Consider the following 21,977-nt stretch of genomic DNA (forward strand, 5'->3'; position numbering starts at 1 on the left):
ACACCACCCCACCACCCCCCCCCCCCCCCCCCCCGTTTGCAGGTATTTTTTCGTTTGTAAATCTCATTGACCTTGTCATTTGAAAAGTAGATCTCCGAACGAAAAATTGTGGCCGCCCCTGGTGTACAGCCCTTTGTCGATAAGCAAGCGTTACTGTGTTTGTTTTTGATTCACTCCCACATGTTAAAATATGTACCTGTTTACTTGTCAGAAACTGATGCCCTCTGTAAATGAGTTTAATGTATCTTTGGGTCTTGTCAGTTCCTGTCACCATCAGCGCTCTATTTGGTGTCATATGTATGTCTGCTTGTAAGCAATAGTGATGCGCGTGGTCTTGGTGTGAACCCAGTTCACCAGAGTTTGCCTAAGCCCAAGCAAAACTGTTACTGACACACATCCCCTCCCGACCCAATAAGTTGCAGCTGGGACATTCCCTGCCCCGCAGCTACACATTACAAAGGCGTGGGGAATGCCACTGCCGCAGCTGATTGGGCTGGGGAGCTATTTACATTTCTGTGCGGGCTTGGGCCATCTCTGACAAACTTTGATATTGAAGCCTGCAAACATCATTAGTATGTAATAGGTTTTTTTTTCTTGATTTTTGCCTCAGTTGAATGTTTGTGCTTTCTTTTTTCAGGAAAGTAGCTGTCCACAGTTCTACGACCCACAGCCACTTTTTATCCCAATGGATAAGAGGACTACCATCACCTTTAGTGGGAAGAATCTTGAAAATTTTCGGGTAATCATATGACACTTCAGTCTTTTCCATCTAAAAGCTTTTTTTTTGGATTTCTAGAGTTCCTCCCACACTCAACCCTGTTTTTAGTTTTTTTTTCTTTTTTTCAGTAACTGCCTTTTTAATCCTACTTGAGCACACATTAGGTCTAAGGTGTTGATAAAGGGGTGGGGGTGAAGAATAGTGCCTGAATTCTCACCACTGAACTTAGAAGAATTCGTTTTAGCAATCTGGTTACAGGCATTAATACAATGGTCATACAATGCAGCATTGTCGCCCCTGAAGAGTCATTGGCCTAATGTTGTAAATAACCACCAATAAAAATATATACAGTTAATAAGGAAATTTAACAATCTTGACTTTGTATGTTTAAGTGTCTGTATCTTCTGTGTTTTGATCTCCGTTTTCTTTTTCTTTAATAGTTGGAAAGCTTCACTGCTGGTAATGATAACTCCAATCCTAAGCTGAGGTTCTCGGAATCTGTACAGAAAGAAGGTGACCAGTTCTCACTTCCCCTTCCACCGGTATGTGTTTGGTTGATGATTCATCCTAATTGCAGCAGCTATGGGTACTTTTATTTTTCCATTAATAAAATTATTATTCAGGTTATTTCCTCACGCCGTGTCCAACAAATGTCAGTATAGAGCAATTATTTTCTATAAATTAATTTTTCTCTGCATCGGCTGGACTAAGTAGTCGTTTTACTTGTAATGCATTTGAGTACAGAAGCACTGCTAAACATTTCATCTTTTTATTTATCAAATCACTCAAGTACTGTAAAAGCACAGATGTCCATCCACTTCCAGTGTGATCTACTTTAGAGCTGTTTTCTGTAGAGCTGTAATTAAAAATGTGCTTGTGGGCATTAATCTACTCCTGTGAACTACTGTAAATCGATGTGTGTTTTTAGTATTTAGGCAGCTGTTTTTGAGCTGTGTGAAACTTTGTGTTTTGGAATAAGTTGTGGCAAGATTCAATGATTAATACTTGGTTAAATGATTGTAAAATGACAAACAGCAGCAGAACATTGTCCCAATATTTTATGGTTTTTGGGTAATATGTCCATTTTTTCAATTGTTTGTGCTCTGATCATTAGCAGATATTTTATTTTTCCACTATATTTGTCCCGTGTTCTATGCAGTTGTTTGCAGAGAAAGTCTGGAAATTCCCCAGCCATTTTTCAGCCATTGGTAATAGTTTTTAATAGGGCTGCAACTAATGGTTATTTTCATAATTGATTAGTTGGCCCGATTATTTTTCCGATTAATTGGATTTAAAAAAATGACCATCCTTGATTAAAAATTAAATACATAAATGCAGTGTTACAAACAACGTTTACTTCAGAATAAAACTGCTTGCACAATTTTTTTGCAATAGCACTACACTGGAATGCATGGTATTGCTGTACCATGTGTTTCAGTGCGGGCAATCACAGTGTGGGAGGGAGGTGCATTTGGTGTGCTATTTAAGTGAATGGCACTGCAACGCACCTCCCACAGCAGAATTTGTCAGGCGAAACTGAAATTGACTTTTTCCCACCTTTTTAATAATAATTTTTTATTTTTAATAATTGTATTGTAGGCACATGGCGCTTGAATAGCTTCAGCCGGGGAATGACAGCTGCCAGTGGCAAGATTCCGCAGACGGCAGCTGAATGTAAATACAGCAAGTAGTGGGATCGTGCAATAGCCAGCCTGCTATTGGCCATTTCAAATTGCAATAGCCAATAGAAGGCTGGCTATTGCACCCAGCTCACTGCTTGCTGTGCCCTCCTCCCAGCATGGAGGAGAGAGCTAGGGGATCCAACCAACTAATCGATAATGAGAATAAATTACAACAATTCTCATTATCGATCGATTAATCAATTAGTTTAGTTGGTTGCAGCCGTAGTTTTTACATGTAGAATACTGGAAGGTCCTTCATGTTCACTATATATGCTTCTGTACTATTTGTTCAAGAACTCTAATTGACCCAACTGACTGCACACTGTAGTACTTAATACATGATGACATGTAGCAGGATGCCCTGCTTTATGGCAAGTGCTTTTCTGTCATAGTATGTAGAAGATGCAATATTCAATATACTTGCAACAACTGCAAGTATTTAGCTTTTTTTTTTTTATTTGCCAATGGCACCAATTTAAATGGAATGTTTGCCATCATTAACATATTGCATAATTCTGGACCCCACAGTCCTCAGTAAATTGTGATATGCAAAAATAGGACTCTGATAAAGCTGGCACCTATAGTCTATCTTGTGTATGCGCCCAGATGTGCATAGGATACCAGGCCTGGTCCTAGAAAAGCCAGGCCCTAAAGTGGATTTGTCACACTCTGTAGTGAACAGATTGTTGAGGAATCCAAGGGGTCTAATTATTGGTGTTTTGAAGATCCTAAGCTCTTAAAGAATTCAACTGCATTTAGTAGAGATGCTGTCCATGCCAGTGTGTGGTTAGCAGGGCCCTACATGCTTCACTTTATTCTGTGCTGATAGAAGAGCTACGTTTTATGTGCACAAAGTGTGGGGGTAATTTAGAAGGGTCTTAAGCCAGGCACACATATACTTCACATAAAACAAAGTGGTGTCATACAGTTTCTTTTCTTTTTTTCCCTTCTAGTTTTCGGTTCAAGACAAAGAGATCGTTCCTCTGGATATATTCATTTTGTATGAAAAAACGAAGGTTGATAGCAAACTTAATGGTATGATAGTTTTGTTTGTAATTGTATAGAGTTCTCACCATTGCAGTGTGGGTTGAATTCAGTGGTGGTACCAGTCAGGAAGTTTCACTCTTTGCCCAACAAAGGACTTTGTTACAACATCTAAGAAAACAAGTGGTTGCTGACAGAGTTCAAGGTTCCAAGTAACAAAGTAAAAAAACAAAAATCCACCAGGGCTTAGGGTCCACATATTTCAAGCTCTGCGATTCCTAGTTCCATATGCAAGTTAATTCACAGAAATCTGTACTGAGAAATATGGGCATTGCTAACCTTTTTCTGAAAATTGTTTTGGTTAGGCTGTCCTCTGGCATTATTATTTTGCAACCTTCAAACTGAAAAAGCATGCAGATCAGGAGAGTCAGGGACCCTAATCTGATTACTTGCCCTCAGTCAGTGACTTTGAAAGCACTAAAGCTATTGAACCAGAACAACAACCAGGTAACTAGTATCTTAGCAGGTGAGGTAGCCTCCATACATCATTAGTGCAGGTAAAACTGACATAAGAAAAACATGGAGGGAAGCTGTTACTTGAAGTCCTCCCAAAAATGACTGGAATTATAAAATCTTGTACTGGTATTGTTTCCCAGGTCACAGCAGTGTGTTAAAACATGGCGTCTCAAAAAAGTCAGTGGGTTTTGACCCACTAGCATCAACTTAAAGCAATAATAATGAGTTTTGTGGATGTTTACCCTCTAAATTACTAGATGGAGGGGGAAATTCTCTGCATGTTCATTTTTTACTCTGCAACATGCATGTAAATCTGTGTATATCATTACGTGCTACAATTATGGAATAAGGCTCTTGGGGTCCTCTTGTGTTTTCTCTATTTCATGTAAAATGTTTACATTTTTCCACAGCAAAATGAAACCACTTAAAGCTTTATAACATGTAGAAATCCAACGTATTACTATGTGGCTAACTCACATCTATACACTGCAACTAAATGTTTTTTTTTATTTTTAAATGGAAAAAAGTGTTTTTGGTGCATCTTAATAGATCCTATTTACTTTTCATCATTGCTCCACCACTTTGCACATCACACAAGCACAAGTATGTTCAAGATGCACATTAAAGGATGTGTGAATAAATGTAGTAATATGTATCATATAGCTGTGGTTACTGCATGCACAAAGGTAAGAAAGGTCTCTATGGAGTTGTATCAGAACCTTATGATTGTGAAGAGGTTAAACCTAATTCTGTGTTCTCCTATGTCTCTCATTTAGCTAATTATATCATTTTTTGTTTTGTTTTTTGTTTGTTTTTCTCTAGTAAAATTGTACAATTGTTTTTTTGGAAGAAGTGACTGCAGCTTGTGCCTGGCCGCCAACGAGGAATACCAGTGTGTTTGGTGTGACAACAAATGTGTTTATAAAGAAATGTGCAGAAGTGTGCATACATCAGAGTGTCCTTCTCCTGTCATCACAGAGGTAAGAAGCCAATACATGTCTCATATATTTGTACAATGTTCTGCACCTTGTTAAGTAGTGGTATCCCCTAAGTACTGATGTACCCCTCCCCTCCAATCCATGAAGACGTACCTCACACTGTTATACTGCCTTTTTTCTTCTTTATGTATTAGATGTACAGTGTATTCTTGTTGGCTTCTGAATCCGAGAGACATAGTGAAATGTCTTACCTGGGTAGAACAGTTTTATCAAACAGATTTGGTGTATGGAAAATTGTTTGGCACCACAGATGTAAAAGACTGATGCATTTCCTTCTTTGTTCAATTTTGTTATGTCCTCCAACTGGCTTAGGCAATTAGTGGTGTTCCCTAATGAATCTGTAGCCCCATTTTTCATATTCCTATTCTGAAAGCCGTATTCACACTTCCAGGTTGCTTTAACCCACATAACATGATGTTACTACATTGTGGTGCCAATGCAACCCAAGCCACTAAAACAACACACTTGTAGCATGATGCAATGAATAGTAGTTTGTTGATTATGAAAAAAAAATGTAATTTAAGGCATTTTAAGCACACTGGGGTGTGTTGGCATTTTGAATGGGCTTTCTTAACGCAACACACCTTAACGTGCCACTTTGATGCAAATGGGCCCTTAGAGTTTATCTAAAGACAAACATTTTTTTTTCAGTTTTGACATGGTATCAGTTTAGATCCTTTATGTTTTTGTTGCCGTCTCTGTCCCCATTGCTTAGGTTTACACACTCTATTTTCTCTAGTGACCACTGTAATCAGGAGTAAATGTGAGGGAAAACTCAAACTTTTGAGTTGTGAGAACAGAAATAGAGGGAACATGGTGACACTTGTTCTCATGAGAACTGTCTAGGAGTGCATTTCTCTCACTTCCTGTTACGTCTAAAGGACAGGAAATTAAGCGAAATCTCCTAAATAAGGCGCAATGGTGAAAAGAAACTACCAGGGTTAAAAACCTTCCCTACAAAAAAATTGTTTTTAATTTAAAAAGAATTTTAAGTGCGTTTCCACTTTTATAGCCAAATTGGGATAACACCTAATTTATATTTGTTGCATGTTCTCATTCACATAGCATAACCTATTTCATAATTAGAAATTGCAGCCTACATTTTACTCTCTCTATACTGAAAATTCTAAAACTGAAGATTTTGCTATAAATAACCCTGTCTGTACTTTGCTGGCAGATCTCATTATTAGTTGTAAACTAGATTTAAACACTCTGTCCTAACAAAGGGTTGAAGCTTGTACAGTATGTTGATAAGGGAAATGCAGACTGTCCCTATATAGTCCCTCTCTACTCTCACTTGAAACTGTTCAGAGTAGCCTGTTCCAAACAGCTAGCAAGCCAATAAACGCTTTTTTTTTTTTAATGACTTTTAGATATGCTGTGTGACTGGGAAAATATAACAAACATATAGTGGAGATTCCTCATATGTTGACTGCAAAAGTGCAAATACATTTTAAGGCTCACATTAATACAGCCTGTATGTGTGTCCAATGGTCCTATAGGAAGTAAAATGTCCTATATTTCTTATTATGGTTAACAAAATTATGCATTTAAATGTGCATATGATACAAAAATGTCCTTCCTGGAAAGATGGTAGTGTTGTGAGCAGCTTACCAAATGTTGTTATAATGATCGACAGCCACAAAATATTTGTTCTTCTCTGTCAGAGAGTAAATCTGCCCTCCATCTTTATATATTTGTCAGATTTATATTGTTTTTGACCATTTTAGGTAGTTGACAAAAAGTTTGTTTAGAATTAGATTTTGATATAAAGCAAGGTAAAGTGCATCTAAAGCCTACTTTTTTGTAGTGAGGTGTTAGAAGGCCCGTCAGGTTTTATGGCTGTCTGTGTGCCCACTGAGAAGATTCACACTCTCTATTAATCTTGGAGGTCACTGTCACCAGGGCCGAAAGTGAAGGAAAATACAAAATGTTATGTTTTCTTCACTGGAACAGAGGGTAACACTTCCAGTGAGGACACTTGTTCCAGTAACAACTGTCTAATTAAAGATTTCCTTTTGCTTTTTTTTTTTTACAGCAATAATTTAATCTTAAAATCATCTCCGAATTGGTGCTGACACTGTCCTTCCTTCTGGAAGGTGACTACTTTTGTTCCCCATGGTCCCTGTGTGTGTTGTAAATTAGCCACCGCTCCAAGCTCACTCCCATCATGGACTACAATCTCACATTTAGTTTGCTATTTGTATTGAGATTGTAGTCCATCACGGGAGTGAGCTTGGAGCGGTGGCTACTTTACAACACACACAGGGACCATGTGTGTGTAGCCACCGTCCAGAAGGAAGGACAGTGTCGGCAACAATTCAGAGATGATTTGAGGATCTACAGCTGAGTGATACACAAATAAGATACATTATTGTTAAAACTTAGGATTCTTGAGTGCATTTTTAAGATGTACCTCACGAGTTTAATGTCACTTTAAGTAAATTTAGTTACTAGCTAATGGTAATCCTTTTACCCATGGCCATACTACAATCAATACAACACACAAAATGAAAACGCAATAAAATAGCATTTGTTTTCTTTTTGAGCTGTTTTCCTTTCTGGAAGCCCTGCTGTGTTTTCCTTCATTTAACATGGATCAATATTGCTTCTTGGCAATATGTTAAAAGAAGAAAAAGTTGGAGGACTGCTCGCCTGTACTGTACCCATCAGAATGCTGAGCTTGTACGGCATATAAATGATGATCTGCAGTGATTAGAAGTCTGCAGCATGTTGCATGTCACCACACTCAGCGTGCTGTTTCATAATTCATGCTCGTCAATTGCCTTGTGGGTCAGTGAAGCAGTAGATGAAGATAAAATACCCTTATATTCTGTTAAAGATGTTTTTTTTTGTTTTTTTAACTTAATCCTGGTATGATAAATGTCAGTCATGCTGAATGTGACATTGCCCTACATCATATGTAAGTGTATATAGCTTTTCACAGATCAAGTACCGTGTCATTTATGTAAAGCTTGCATTGGTGGAAATGAGGTTATATGTTTATGCTTAATATCAATTAAAATCTTTTTCTTTATCTCCTTGTTCATCACAACCCAATGATTATGTTCTTTAGTATTAGTGTTACGATATATTTTAGTGTGAGGTTTTAATTTTGATATTAAAAAAAAAACAGGCTTTTTTTAACAATTGACAGTTTTGTCATCCTGGATAATGGAGTCTACTGGGCAGGGCCATTTGATGACACACACAGAAAAACATTAATGGGACCCACTTTGCCTTTCTAATCACCATTCTAAAGGCGATTCCTCTAGTCATAGAGAGTACTATTTGGTTTCTATATTCAATGGTATAGAAGTTCCTAACTGATATATTTATTGGATCTACATGCGAATTGTTATTGCTACTTGCACAAGTCACAGTGTAGCCAGACATTGTTGGGCCCAATTGCATATTCTGCTCTGACTATAGTTATGCTTTTGCTTTTAGTCCAGGCTGTTCTGGCATACTGTGGATTAGAGAGAGAATGGGCGCTGTTGTGCCAACACACAGAAAGTCACGCAGCCCAGTTCCCACCTAGGGGTGCCATGTCAGCCTGTGTTTCCTCAGTTAACGTCCTCTCAGCCATTCTGCCTACGTATTGTAAAACATTGGCGCTTATGGTTGTGCAACATTAATATAAAGTAAGAATAGTTATCGGCCACCAGGCAAACATGTTGCTCAGAGTAAAAATCTATTTCTCAGGAGAACAAGCTGTGCCTGCTTTGTGTTTTCAGGCAGCATGTAGAAAATGGATGGTACCTAGCAGGCTTAAGCTGTCTTACCAAGAGCTCTAGAACATGCCTGAAATTTTAGAGAAATTGTAAACCGTCATCACTTCCAGCACTGCATTTCCTCCCCGGCATATCCCAAATGGTGATCTTTATATAAATATTGATAAATAAATGTACACAGAATGCAATGCTATTACTGGACATGCCGAACTTTACTATGTTTGTTTTACCTGAGAATGAGCTTTTGATCCAGTTTCTTGTGTCAGTGTGATTTTGGAACCAGAATATAGAATTTGCTATGGCCATCTGCTAATAATGAAATGACACGCATTTAGCCTTTATTATTTTGTCTCTCACTAATTCTTATTCCTTTCTAGTTTCAGCCAAAAGCTGCACCTTTGGATGGAGGCATACTGCTGACTATAATAGGCTCTAATTTGGGCATAAAATCAGAGGATGTAGAAGACATTAAAGTAGCAGATGTGAATTGCGTATTCAGGCCGGACAAGTACTCTGTTTCTACCAGGTGACTTTGTCCAACGGATTGTTCATACTCTTTCCTTAGCAGTAAATTCACAAGCCTTATAATATTGGTATCGCACATTTTAAGATCACACGATATCTGCATATGGTACTCTTACAGAGACCCTTATTTTTCTTACTGAGTGGGCTTATTGAACATACTTAATACTCTGCTTTGTTCAGATCCACATGAATAACCTTTTTAGGATTCCTGATAACTCTACATCACTGTGCTGTGTAATGTATCCTATCATTAGGAAAATTCTAAAGATGTGAATTACAGAGCCACATCTGAGAGCTGACTTCTCTCCGTTCCTCTCTTTATTCTTCTCATCCATTTTTTGCTATTTAAAAAAAAAACAGATTTTGCTTTGTAGCTATTACAACTGCTAAAGTGCAGTTTGTCAAACCATTGAATATGAAAATGTATTTTGTAGGTATGCCAGTAAGGGGAGGAAATTATTTTTTGAAGAACGGGAGTGGCACCATCTTTAATAGACAGCCCTACAGTTCACTAGCTGTCTATTGCCGTGTACCAACGGCAATAGATGGCATTCCTCTTCTAGGCTACTTGTCAGTGTTTACCATTTAGTAAGTTCTGGCACCTGACAAGGTAATGGTAATCGAGAGCCTGTCAAAGATGAGCATCTGTAATAAGCAGAACTTGTTCTCTTGAGTTGTTACACTTGTACAAATCTTCCACAGAGGGGTTCCTTATAATTTACTCTTCCTGCCAGAGCAGAAGTGTCAGGCTGTAAGGCTCTCCAATCCCCCTACTGTCATATGACAAAGGTACTGTCAGTGTTGCATTAAAAAAAGCTGATGGTTTTGTTAAATGACAGCTTCAGTTTCCTGCAGCAGCACACAAAGTATGTCAGCTGTCAGGCAGGAGACAGGTCAGCCTTCAAGGGGGACCTTATAGCTTACTACTGGGCTGACATTTCGGCATTGACAGAGAGAAAATACAAGTGAATAACAGCGAACATACCCCTACGCCTGAGAAGTAAGGCTGCACTTTTAAAACAACTTCATTAATCAGATGATTACAAATGCCCATTTTGTACTGGTTCACTTTAATTAATATTTATATATATCATTATTGGCATTAGTAAGGAAAGAGCTTGGCCGGCAGTATTCCTTTCTAATGTCATGCAGCAAGAATCTACTTAGCGATGACCTGTAATCATAGAGGGGCATTCAAGCTTTTTATGCTGTGCCTAAGCAGACACATATATCCTGTAAGTGGTTTGGTATGAATGCAGCTTTATAACATTTTGAGTAATGCTGTATTTATATAAAATTAATAAAGATGTAAAATTAATGTAAATATGTTATGAGCACAGTCAGAATTTCATTCAGTTTGCAGACATTTCTGCTGCCCATTCCCACCACAGGACAAAGGGCGTCCACCAAGTAGCCTTCTAACTCTCTTATCCCCAGTAGCCTTGATCCAGAGGCCAAAAAAGCTTATAGGCTTAGAGCAGTCAGAAGGAGGGGGGAGCCTCAGATTTCCCTATGTATGATGTGCTGTTCTTATATGTAGCTAGTGTTCTAGCAATGGAATGTGGGTATTTCCTTTGTAGAAAGCATTGTAAGACACTTTGTGAAAGTGACTTTGTGTCAGGAAAAGCCTTGAATAAATTTGTGTATTTGCAGTGTTCCTCGATAATTGTGTACATTTCTGTTATGAATAACTTAACAACATTTCATGGTGTGAGACACTACACAGATTTTGGAAGCTAGCACCTCTAAAAGTGGAGAATCACTGTCTTTCACTGTAGTATTTGCGTGCTCTTAATGAGCTAGTTTGTAGTAAATAGACTTTAAGTCAGTTCCTTATTGACAGATATTAAATATAGGGTATTCATGTCTGCTGAACGCTGCTGTGATACCAGCAGCAATACCAGGATTTATTATAGGCATATATGAGCACTATGTGAAACAGGTTCTGCTATAAAGGTGAAACTCGAATAATTAGAATATCGTGCAAAGTTCATTTATTTCACTAATGCAACTTAAAAGGTGAAACTAATATACGAGATAGACTCATTACATGCAAAGCAAGATAATTCAAGCCGTGATTTGTCATAATTGTGAGGATTATGGCTTACAGCTCATGAAAACCCCAAGAACCCCAAATCCACAACTATAAAAAAGTAGATTATTACATGCAATCAATAAAACAAGGATTGTACATAGAACAATATCGGACCTCTGAAAAGTACAAGCATGCATATGTACTCAGTACTTGGTTTGGGCCCCTTTTGCAGCACTTACTGCAATTACTTTTGCACGATATTCTAATTATTCGAGTTTCACCTGTAAGTAGGGCTTTGATACTCCTTTTATATGAATTGCTATGCTCTGTTCAGTTGAAGTCTTTTAAAGTAACACTTTCTAAATTGAATGTAACACTGGCACCATATTTTGCCATTATCACATCTAGCATTTGGTTGAAATTGTGCTGACAGGGAATGGCCACTCACTGTTTCATTTAGCTTCCAGGGTGGGTGGGGTCTGGCATCGTGCCCAGCTTACTGGCGTCACTGGTTGACAGGAGTTCGGCAGGACACCAGCCAGAGCATAAAGCTCTGCTCTGGACAACCAGTTATGTCAGTGAGCTGGATGGGAAGCCAGAGTGTCACAGGTTGCTAACAGCTCTTGGCAACCAGAGACACTGTGGTGGCCCCCCTGCCGCTGTCCCACCACCACCTGGCTGCCCCCCAATGAGATGCCGCCTGAGGCAACAGCCTCAGGCTGCCTCATTATATGATGGCCTTGACTGTTTGCCTGAAAATTTTTGGCCTGCCTCCTTCAACAGAAGTGGATTGAGCCATTAACTTTTAAGTCTGCAGGGAAATTTTGGCTAATTCTTGTGAACCGGCTACAATTCTAACAATGTATGGCCAACCTAAGGTTAGGGCTACACTTTGCTACTGAGAGGTTTAAACACTTGTTGGTAGTCATCTCTTTTGCAGCATTCTAAAATTAATGTGAAGCAAACAAGATGAGCAATTTAATCTCTTAGTAGCAGAGACATTTAGTCACTCGTGTGGCCCCCGGGCTTAAAATGTACTGTTTAGTGATAATGTTTTTAGAAAGCTGTTCAAATAATCATGTGTGCACATAGCTAATACTCGGCACAATCAGAGCAACACTGTCCTGTGACCCTGTGATGCTGTTAATCTGCGCTTTTTAAAATTAATCATCTCTAATACATAGTGTCCTGAGCTTCATTCTTATGAGATATATTGTGTAAATGTATTGTGAAGCATTTCTAACTGTCTCCTGTTACACCTAGGGTGGTATGCGAGGTGGGAAAATCGGATACTGAAGCAACAGGAAACATTGAAATAAAAGTGAAGGGGAAGTCTGGAGTATCACCAGGAAGCTCTACTTTCACATACCAGGTCAGTATAGGAGTGTATATAAAAAAAAAAAAAATCACTTTCAGTGCGATAGGCAATGCAGTCACTGCACTCAGCTGAAGGAGGTAAGTAGCCAATAAAACAATCAGACATGCACCCCTATCTCTTAGTTTATGTAAAGCCAACAGTTTTTTGCCTATTTATAACACCAATAACAAAGGAGAAATGTTGGTGTTACCTGAAGAAAACTATGAAGCAACTATGAAAGACCTGTTAAAACATTGATTGCACTTAGATATATAGAAGTCCACCACAGACCCTCCATGTCCCCTGTCTCCAGGCTTTAGCATGACCTTTATGGCTGTGTAAAAGCATCAAAGGCAAGCTCTTTGAGGGGAAACTTGTGATGAAAGGAATTCTTGGATTGATTTTTTTCTTCTGAAAATAGTATTTACCTGGTTGTCATACTAGTCTAGTGGCTTCAGTATTTTGTTACTGATCTGGACCAAATAGAAAGTTTGCTCAAAGTATTGAAGCCAGAGACCGCTAGGCAAGTAAGATCTTTAGTAGGTCATCAATGGAAGTCCACATAGATTTCTTTAAGTAACTAAAACATAATTACAAACATAGCTGTAAGGCAAATTATATTCGGTTAATTGCCATTTAGCAGCTGGCCAACTAAGGAGTCAAATAAGTTCCATAAAAAGCAGCACTCCTCGAGAATTCTACCGTAGTAAAAACTTTAATTGACGGATCCAACATTACAGAAACACACTGAAATGGAATAAACAAAAATATTCGCGCTGTTGGCTTTTCCACCCCTTTCCACAATTTGCCCCATGTTGATCCACAGACTTATGCATTTCACCCCTTGTGCTTAGTCATAGAGAATTCTCGTGGAGTGTGGCTTTTTGTGGAACTTTCAACATAAACGGCAGCATTTGTGGTAGCGTGCACCTGAGATACAGCTATGCTACAGTCAGAGTATGGGATGAGAGCGGTGTTTGTAAGGGGTCAAATAGTTAGGGTCATATACACTAGTCTAGCATGCATGCTAATGTGTACCGCCTACTGGCAGTCTAATGCACTACAGTGGACAAAAAAAATCATGCATGCAGCATTTTTGGCTGCAGACCACAATGCACGATAGTGTGTTGCAGGTGTGCTGAAAACGCATGTAAAGCGTGTTACTATGCACTATGTTAACGTTTATGGTTTATGGTAACATGCTCATTACCACAGCTTGGCGTAAATGTGCCCTTAGTCCCTGATCTGCAGGTGTCCAAAGCCACTGAAATCATAGAAAATGTATTAATATTAATATACCAAACATGGACGTACTGCATTGGCAGAGAGAAAGTCACAAATTATCGCATAATTGGATCGCGTAGTATCAAACCCAGCTTGAGCAAAACAATGCTGAGTTTTATGACATTTGTATGCAAATGTCTGTGTATATAAATTTGCTTTCTGCAACTCTGACAAAAGTTTTAGTATAATAGTCTATTTTATAATTATGTAAAGCTTCAGCTCATGAAAGTTTTCCATTCATGAACAACGATTCTTTTCTTTTCTGTGACAACACTCAGGAAAGTGACAGGTAAGAATGCTGTAGGACCTGATCTGTGATGCTTATTGCTCAGCTGCTCTAATCCTTCCCTAGTTCCTATCATAACTAGAGGCAATGTAAATGAGTTTTAGACTGATGCTGACACCACTGCATCAGCTTCTTCCGATCTAAGCTCTGTGCTTCCTTTGTGTCAGAGGATACTGTCATTTTCAAATGAGGGTACCAACAAGCTGTCGACTTCTCTTGGCCCCCTTCCTAGTGCGTACAGGAAGTGTGGAATTTCTGATGCTCTCTGGCATGGTAGCTCTAGATCAAAGCTGACATCTGCCCTTTTGGGACTGCAAGAAGCTTCTGTTTGCTTCTTCTTTCATTTATGGAATTCATTAATGAGGATGCTTTATACCAGTTGTAAGTTATCCACTGAGTATCTATTTCTCCAGGGAAAAAAAAGTGACATTGGCATGGTTGGAGGTCAACACACCAGTCTATAAAAACCAAAACAATACATATTAACGTTTGATTGCCTTTAGATGCACACAAGTTCCCCACTGACCACATCTCATCTGTCTCCTGCTTTGCTACAGTACCTTATCATTATGACACTGTGAGCAGCAGAGCTAGGCTGGGGTAGCTGCACTTTCTGCAGCTTTTGTATGATGATCCCATTGCAGATTATAGTCAACATTTTCACTTTATACTGGTTTATTCAAATACAAAATGCAATGATCTAAGGGTTGAATGGGGGGTTTAGTGTAGTATGCTTTTGGTAGATAAACAGTACATTTTATAGAGGTCTGTACATCAGAGCAAGAAGAGGGACAACTGAGGAAGATAAAGGGACAAGGGGGATTTGGTTCCAAAATCGTGGGATAGTTAAGAGCTATGCTTTCAGATATGATGAGCATGATGTATCAGAAGGTGAAGATTCACTCTCTCTCTCTTTGTCCTGGTGACCAGCACTGAAAGTTGGGGAAAATCTAAAATTTGTAGTTGTCACCAGAACAGAGAAATCTTCTAGTAGGAACACTTTTTCTGGTAACAACTGTTTTGGAGGAGACTTCCTTTATTTTTAAGAGATTTTCTCTTACTTGTTGTTACCTTAGCAAGTAAGGAAAAGCTACCTAGTGGCAAAAAAACAAAGGGGTTTTTAACTATCTCCCACTCCATCCAAAATGGCAACAACAAAAAAGTTCTCCTATATACTTTCACATTTTATACACAAAGACCATTGTGATGGTATATTTTACTAGTTTTGCTAAGGGTTCCATTAAATCATTGGCATTGGGTCGCCAGTCCTGTTACTTATGAGTGCTAGATCTAAAACTCTGTCTCATCACTAGATTGCATGACTTAAAACCTCTTGTTTTTAATTTCTAGCTTCCACAACCTAAATTGGTAAGACCGCACGAAGGCGTGCTTGCTGGGGGCACACACATAACGATAACTGGAGAGATGTTGGAAACTGGATCTCAAAGTGATGTCCGAGTGACTCTTGATGATATCAACTGTGAAGTGTATGTAAATAACTGACTTTAGACGTCTGTTCATTCTGTGTATTTTAAGGTGATATGCTTGTAGAGAGTCAGAGTTATTAAAGCATAACCGCACCTTTCTGGTAAATATCATCCTGTAATCTTGGATAGTATAATAACCTCAGGTTTCGATTGTCAATTCCTATAGCATCCAATCAGATTCGCATTCCTTATCACAGAGTAATAATTATGGATAATATAGATTACGTACATTCTTCTTTAGGCACATTTATTACTGGTCTTGTTTGTGCACCTAAAAGCTATTAAAGTATATTCTGTGCTCAGTGAGAATCAATAAGGCTTAGCTTGTTGCCTTGTATAGTAGTTATTATGGAATAATGTATTTGGGCCCATTCAGATGGGCGTGCACGTCGGTAAAAAGACCTGATCCCGGAAGGGACAGGTGCTGCGTGTAATTGCGCACAGCAGCCTGTTCTTGCCTATGGGAGGATGCGACTGCATGCAATTACACGCGGTAACATGTACAGCAGAACCTACACATCTGTGCAGGTCCTGGTGCCCACATTTTGATGCACACTGTTTGCATCCAAGTGCGGGCAGCCGAACCTGCACAGGTTCGGGTATGTACGTGAATGTGTATAATTGCGTGCAGCCGCATCCTCCCATAGGGAAGAACAGGCTGCTGCGCCCAATTGCACGCAGTACCTGTCCCTTCCGGGATTGAGTCTTTTTAGGGTTCATTCAGACAATTACATGGTCTTCTGTGTGTTTCATATCTTTAGAGACTGCAGAGAGTCTGCATTCTTTTAGACAGACCCTGTTTGGTAGGCCTGCATTAAAATAGGAAAACAAGGAAAAATTGCAACCAGGAAGCAATGAAAAAAAAGAGAGCAAGCCTTGGGATAAAAAGACTATAGTTGCTCCTTAATAGATGTTTCCATTGTATAAAGGAAACATATTAAACATTTCCCATTGTATGTAATGAGTGCTTTCAAAGCCTCTCTTGTCATGACGGAGACAAAATAGTTTTGTTTTTACAACTCTTAGTCTTTCGCTACTTTAACTCTTCTCGCTGTCCATTTTGTCAGAGAAGTGTTTTTATAGCATATTCTAACAAACGGATTCATAGTTTGCAGGTAAAACCTTCCAGAGACTCGGACTTTTGTTCAGGAATTCTGGCCGCTGTCGTCTTTGGGAGAGTTAAGTGGGTCAAAGTCTTGCAGAGTCGCAGAAACCTGAATGAAACATGAGAATTAATTAGGAGGGAAGGGAATTCACTGTCTGCCTGGATAAACAGAGCAGAGGAATTTGTTAATGCAATGTTAAGGGTATTTTACAATAGGGAATGTTTTTTTTGCAACAGATCCCTGCCAAGTTATGTTTAAAAGGTTACACTAATCAGGGCAGGAAATTATGAGCGCATCTGAAAGATTTCACTGTCGAGTAGAAAGATATTTGGCATACTTCTTTGTACTGTACTGTGTCTAGGAAGATGTGATTTTAACTCTTTCCATTCTGGGTGATGGCAGACCATTTCTGTCTGGCACTGTCTCTCTAAAGAGAATCCATTAGCTTCTTGAAATACAACAAAGACAACTTGGCTTATGAAGGAAATTCTGGGGGGTTTTTGTTCGTAGCGTTTCCTTATAACAGAAACATAATGTGTTTTGTATGCTGAAATGTGCCAGTCAAGTTATTTTTACACTACTGATATTGCATGATTTATCTGATTTTTTGGGGGTCAGATACTTTTTGGAATGCTATACCAATGAAGGGGTTACTGTGCTACTCGCCAAAACCTTTGACTCCAAACTGTGCAGGCAAACTTGCCAAATAGCTCCAGCTGTCCCCGTTGTATTCCGTAGCATTGCTTTGAGATTTGCCAATTTGGCTGGGGAGATATAAAGTGATTAGCAACAAATGCTCCATGATTTTCAATTGCCTTTTAAATTATAAGTAACTTCAACCAAGCCCACTCCTATTAATATTCACCTCTATAGTTCTCTGTTCAACAAATAACAGAGAAGGCTTATAGACAATTTTTTATGCGGAATAAACTTCAATGCTCTTCTGTGGGATAAAGTACCACCCTGTGTAATTTGTAAGGATATAAGGATTAACCATGGAATTCCATTACTGTATAAATGACAAAGCCATGCGAGTGTTCACTCCTATTATCTTTGTAATTCATTGTAAAAGGGGGATTATTCCTTATAATGCACTAAAACTAGAGCCTGCACTGGCTTCATGATATTAGTCATTGTCTGTCATTGTCAGTCTGATTCCATGAGACAATGATGACTAGACATATGCAGTGAGGGTTGGACAGGGATGTCGGGGTAATTGTCAGGTAAAAGTCCCTGTTTTGTCACTTAAAGCTAAGCGCGACATAACGCTCAAGACAAGGAATCCCATTTATTTCTATGGCCCTGTTCACACCTGAACATTTTGTCACAAGCACAAAAATTACTGTCTCTGGAAAAAGCATGTGAGCTACTTTTTGGCAGATTACAGCACTTTTTGGTTTCATAGACTTCATTGGGAAATGGTGTGCGACAAAACATGCAAAAACGCTTCATACACGCAATACCCATTGAAGTCTATGGGACCAAAAAGTGATGTAATCTGCTAAAAAGTAGCTCATGTACTTTTTCCATTGACGGGCATTATTCTGCGTGCGACAAAACGCTGAGGTGTGAACAGGGGCCATAGAAATTAATGGGTTTCCTTGTCTTGAGTGTTTTGTCACACTCTAGACAAGCGAATGGGATTCCTTGTATTGAGATTTTTGTCACTCTTCCCTTTGAGCAGTGCCTAGGTGTAAACAGGAGCTTAGGCTTTGGCTGTGCTATGATAAGCTACATCCTCCTTAGCTATTACTCCAGCTACTTATAGACGACTGCCTGGATTTGGTCAATGTAGATGGGGCTTGCCACACCTGCTGGCTTTGCTTGATACAGTATTGAACAGGATGGCCCTGAATGCCCTGTTTGTCAGGGTGGATTTGATTTAAATCAAGTCGATTTAAATCACTAGTAAAAAGGCTTGATTTAAATCAACTCGATTTAAATTATAATCTTTAAAGAGCAACTGTCATCTCTGTCCCGCAGCAGCTCCTCTGACCCGCTGCAGGCTCACCGACAGTCCCATTCACTTTAATGGGACGGCTGGTGATGCGGCTGTGACACACCAAGGTGAGGGACGTGGCGGGCAGCAGGTGAGTGGATTTGCAAAACAATGGAATAAAGGAATATTCCTGAACTTTGTTTTATGATTTATCTCATGGTTACTTACTTTGAAATTGTGTGAATGCCTCAATGCAGTGCATGTTAACTCAGCTTGCAGAGCTCGGATTCAGTGAAATGAGTTTACCAAAAATGTAAATATTGCAGAATATACGGCCTCATGTTACATAACTAAGCTCCATTGCATGCTGAATAAACTAAATTTATGAATGTATCTTAAATAGAAAACTATCTTGAGATAGATTTTTACTCCAAAAGCATTTTATTCAAATAAGTTTGATAAAAATCAAAAAAATCCGATTTAATTAGAAAAAAATAATCGATTTTTATCCACCCTGGTGTTTATACAGTTATAGTTTACAGGAAGTGTCATTAAACCTGATTGGGTATTTGATGAGTTAGGCTATGACCTCTCCATAACAATACTATTTGTGTTAGCATATTGGCAGTTACTCATCTTATTAGGTGCGTATGCTTTTGTTACTGTATAATACAGAGTCCTTTAAAACAGAAAGGAAATAGGAATTACGGCTAGTAATAGTCACAGAGTGGCACAAATGTAAATAATGATTCTAGGCCACTTCAGACACCTCAGGGAGTTATTCCATTTTATTGTGGAGATTACAATTGGGGATCGTTTGAGGAACATGAGAATAATGTACCATGCACTTTCCAGATAGGGGATCTTTTATTGCACCAAATCTTTAATAGCCCAGTCAATGCTGTAGATACATGCGAGTTTCCAAATGGATATAATAAAACAGCAGAGCTTATCACTTCACTCCTGAAAATATGCAATTACTAACAGTCATTGCTGGATCTGTTACCACCGAATACGCTGAAAAAGAGCAAACCTAGCAGGCACAGGTCTGCTTTAAAGCTTTTACTTTAAAGTGTAATGTGGATGACTCTTCTGGGGCTGTGTTTGACCTGGTTTGCCTAGTTTGTTTATTTTTTGTTTTTCTGGATGAAGCAGGTCCCGTTGTGATCCAAATGCATTGCAGGTCAAAAGTAACCCCTGCTGCTGTATAAGTTCTAATGCATGTGTTTGAATGAAAAGGCTATGCAATCCCTAAAGTTGGCCATACACCTATAGATTATCTGCAGATTTTCTATGGCCAGATGGAAAAAGGGCAACAGATTCCTCCATCTACGCTAAACTGTGTGGATGGAGGAATCCCCACTGGCTGTTAAAATACCTGAACAATCGGAGTTGATGCAGGCACTGTTCAGGTATTTTGAGAGCCAGCGGGGCCGACTAGTAAGATACTGAAGCTTGCCCCAGTGGGAGATTCCTCCAGCCACACAGTTTAGCGTAGATTGAGGAATCTGTTGCTCTTTTTCCATCTGACCCATAGAAAATCTGCAGATAATCTATAGGTGCATGGCCTGCTTTACAGATAGATATTTATGAATATATTGTTTAGTAAAGAACTCCGGTGAAAATTATTAACTGTTGCAGTGGGCTACCCCATGTGTTCATTTTGGCCTAAGGAGGAAAATAAAAAAGTTATATTCACCTGAACCTCTGAGCCGGCTTGTTCTTAGACCAGTCCCCGGAGCCTCTCTTCCCCCTCCACTGTAGCGGTCTAAGGTCCTGTATATCATCACGTTCTATACACACAGTATAGAACGCGAGGGCGCTTACGGACATTCCATAGGAGGAGAGAGGCTGGAGGGAGCTCTGTCTTAAGGTGGCCACTCACTTTACAACCCTCGCAAGACTTTTGTCTTGCGAGGGTTGTAAAGTAATTTAAAAAACGTACGATCTGGCCATCTTGGACAGGCAGATCGTACTTGCGATCATCACAAGCCCGCCGCGCTGAGGGGCGGGCTTCCGATGACTGCAATGCTGAATGGGCTTGCGCACACCGGCCCATGCGGCAGTTATCTCACGATCATGCTTCAAACCAGCCGAAAACCGTACGATTCTCGCCTGGTTTTCAAACATGCTCGAAATACAAAAGTCGTGCACAGTTGAAACGGACGCACACCTTCCATACACTGCAAGATTATCCTACGATCGCGGGATTTCCCGCGATTCTCGTACGATCGTGCAGTGTATGGGCACCTTTAGCTGGCCGGCTTCAAGGATCGGGTGATTATAGCTTTATTTTCCTCCCTAGGCCAAAACAGTGGCTGTGGCCACATTGAGTGGTGCTCATTAAATGAAATTCTGAAGCCAAAACCAAAAATTAAAAAAGGTCAGAACCGAAAAGTATTTTTTTTTCTAAACTTTTTATTTTTTTTATATTTTTATTTATTTTTTGATAAATATTTTTATCTAAACTTACCCCCGATACTTCCTTTTAAAATAGAAAAATAGATTCAGGACAGAGTCCTGAAAAGGAAGTGATGTAGCGCACTTCCTGTTAATCCATAATTGGAGACACAGTAAACATACCGTGTCCTCAATTATGTACAAGCAGTCAGAGATCTAGCCTGACTCGCTGTCCCAGGAGGCTGAGCCGGCAGTGTGGGGAGAAGAGCTCGGTCTATTTTAACAGCTAACTCCTCCCCCTCAACGCCGTCTCGTGCTCCTGTGACAGCACATGGCTGTCTCCACCCCCACACCGCTCTCTGTCCTGATCAGTCACAGTGATGTGAGCGGCCGTTGTGTCACAGGAGGCCGGGCTCTCCTCCCGCAATGCCCCCCTCAGCCTCCTGTGAAACACCGGCCGCTCACATCACTCTCCTCCCCCGCACCGCTCGGCCTCCTCTGACAGGTTCTCTCCTTCGTGCTGGAAGCTGCGCTGTGTCAGAGGGGACACAGAGCAGTGCACAGCGGTGAGGAGAGAAACCAGACATGTACCGCAATTTCAGCAGAAAGATGGCACTTTCGGCCAAAATTTCGGTGCATCCCTAATTTTCTATTATTATTATTAACATTTGAAATAACAAAGTATCGTGTTTATGTAAACTCATTTAGTTGAATTACATAGTATTTGAGGTTGAATAAAGACATTAGTCCATCAAGTCCAACCTGTTAGGATCTCATTCTAGGAGTACCTGTACCCCTGTATATTGCGGTCCCTTAAGAAATCGTCCAAAAGTTTCTTGAACAATTCCACATTATTTGCTGAAATCACCGCCTGTGGCAGAGAGTTCCAGACCCTAACTGATCTTACTGTGAAGAACCCCCTTCGC

The 21,977-nt window shown here is 39.6% G+C and overlaps 1 protein-coding gene across 1 annotated transcript in view; it reads left to right on the forward strand.

The window, feature by feature from the left end:
• Positions 1-21,977, forward strand: part of PLXNB2 (plexin B2) — a 56,042-nt gene that overhangs the window by 2,249 nt on the left and 31,816 nt on the right. The window contains exons 2-8 of the mRNA XM_018576736.1: positions 638-739; positions 1,159-1,260; positions 3,354-3,435; positions 4,723-4,880; positions 9,010-9,158; positions 12,456-12,564; positions 15,470-15,606. Of these exons, the coding sequence (XP_018432238.1) occupies positions 638-739; positions 1,159-1,260; positions 3,354-3,435; positions 4,723-4,880; positions 9,010-9,158; positions 12,456-12,564; positions 15,470-15,606 (839 nt within the window). The remainder of the gene's footprint in view (positions 1-637; positions 740-1,158; positions 1,261-3,353; positions 3,436-4,722; positions 4,881-9,009; positions 9,159-12,455; positions 12,565-15,469; positions 15,607-21,977) is intronic.

This window comes from Nanorana parkeri, unplaced genomic scaffold, assembly GCF_000935625.1.
Source record: "Nanorana parkeri isolate BGI_ZX_2015 unplaced genomic scaffold, ASM93562v1 scaffold75, whole genome shotgun sequence".
Taxonomy (NCBI): Eukaryota; Metazoa; Chordata; class Amphibia; order Anura; family Dicroglossidae; genus Nanorana; species Nanorana parkeri.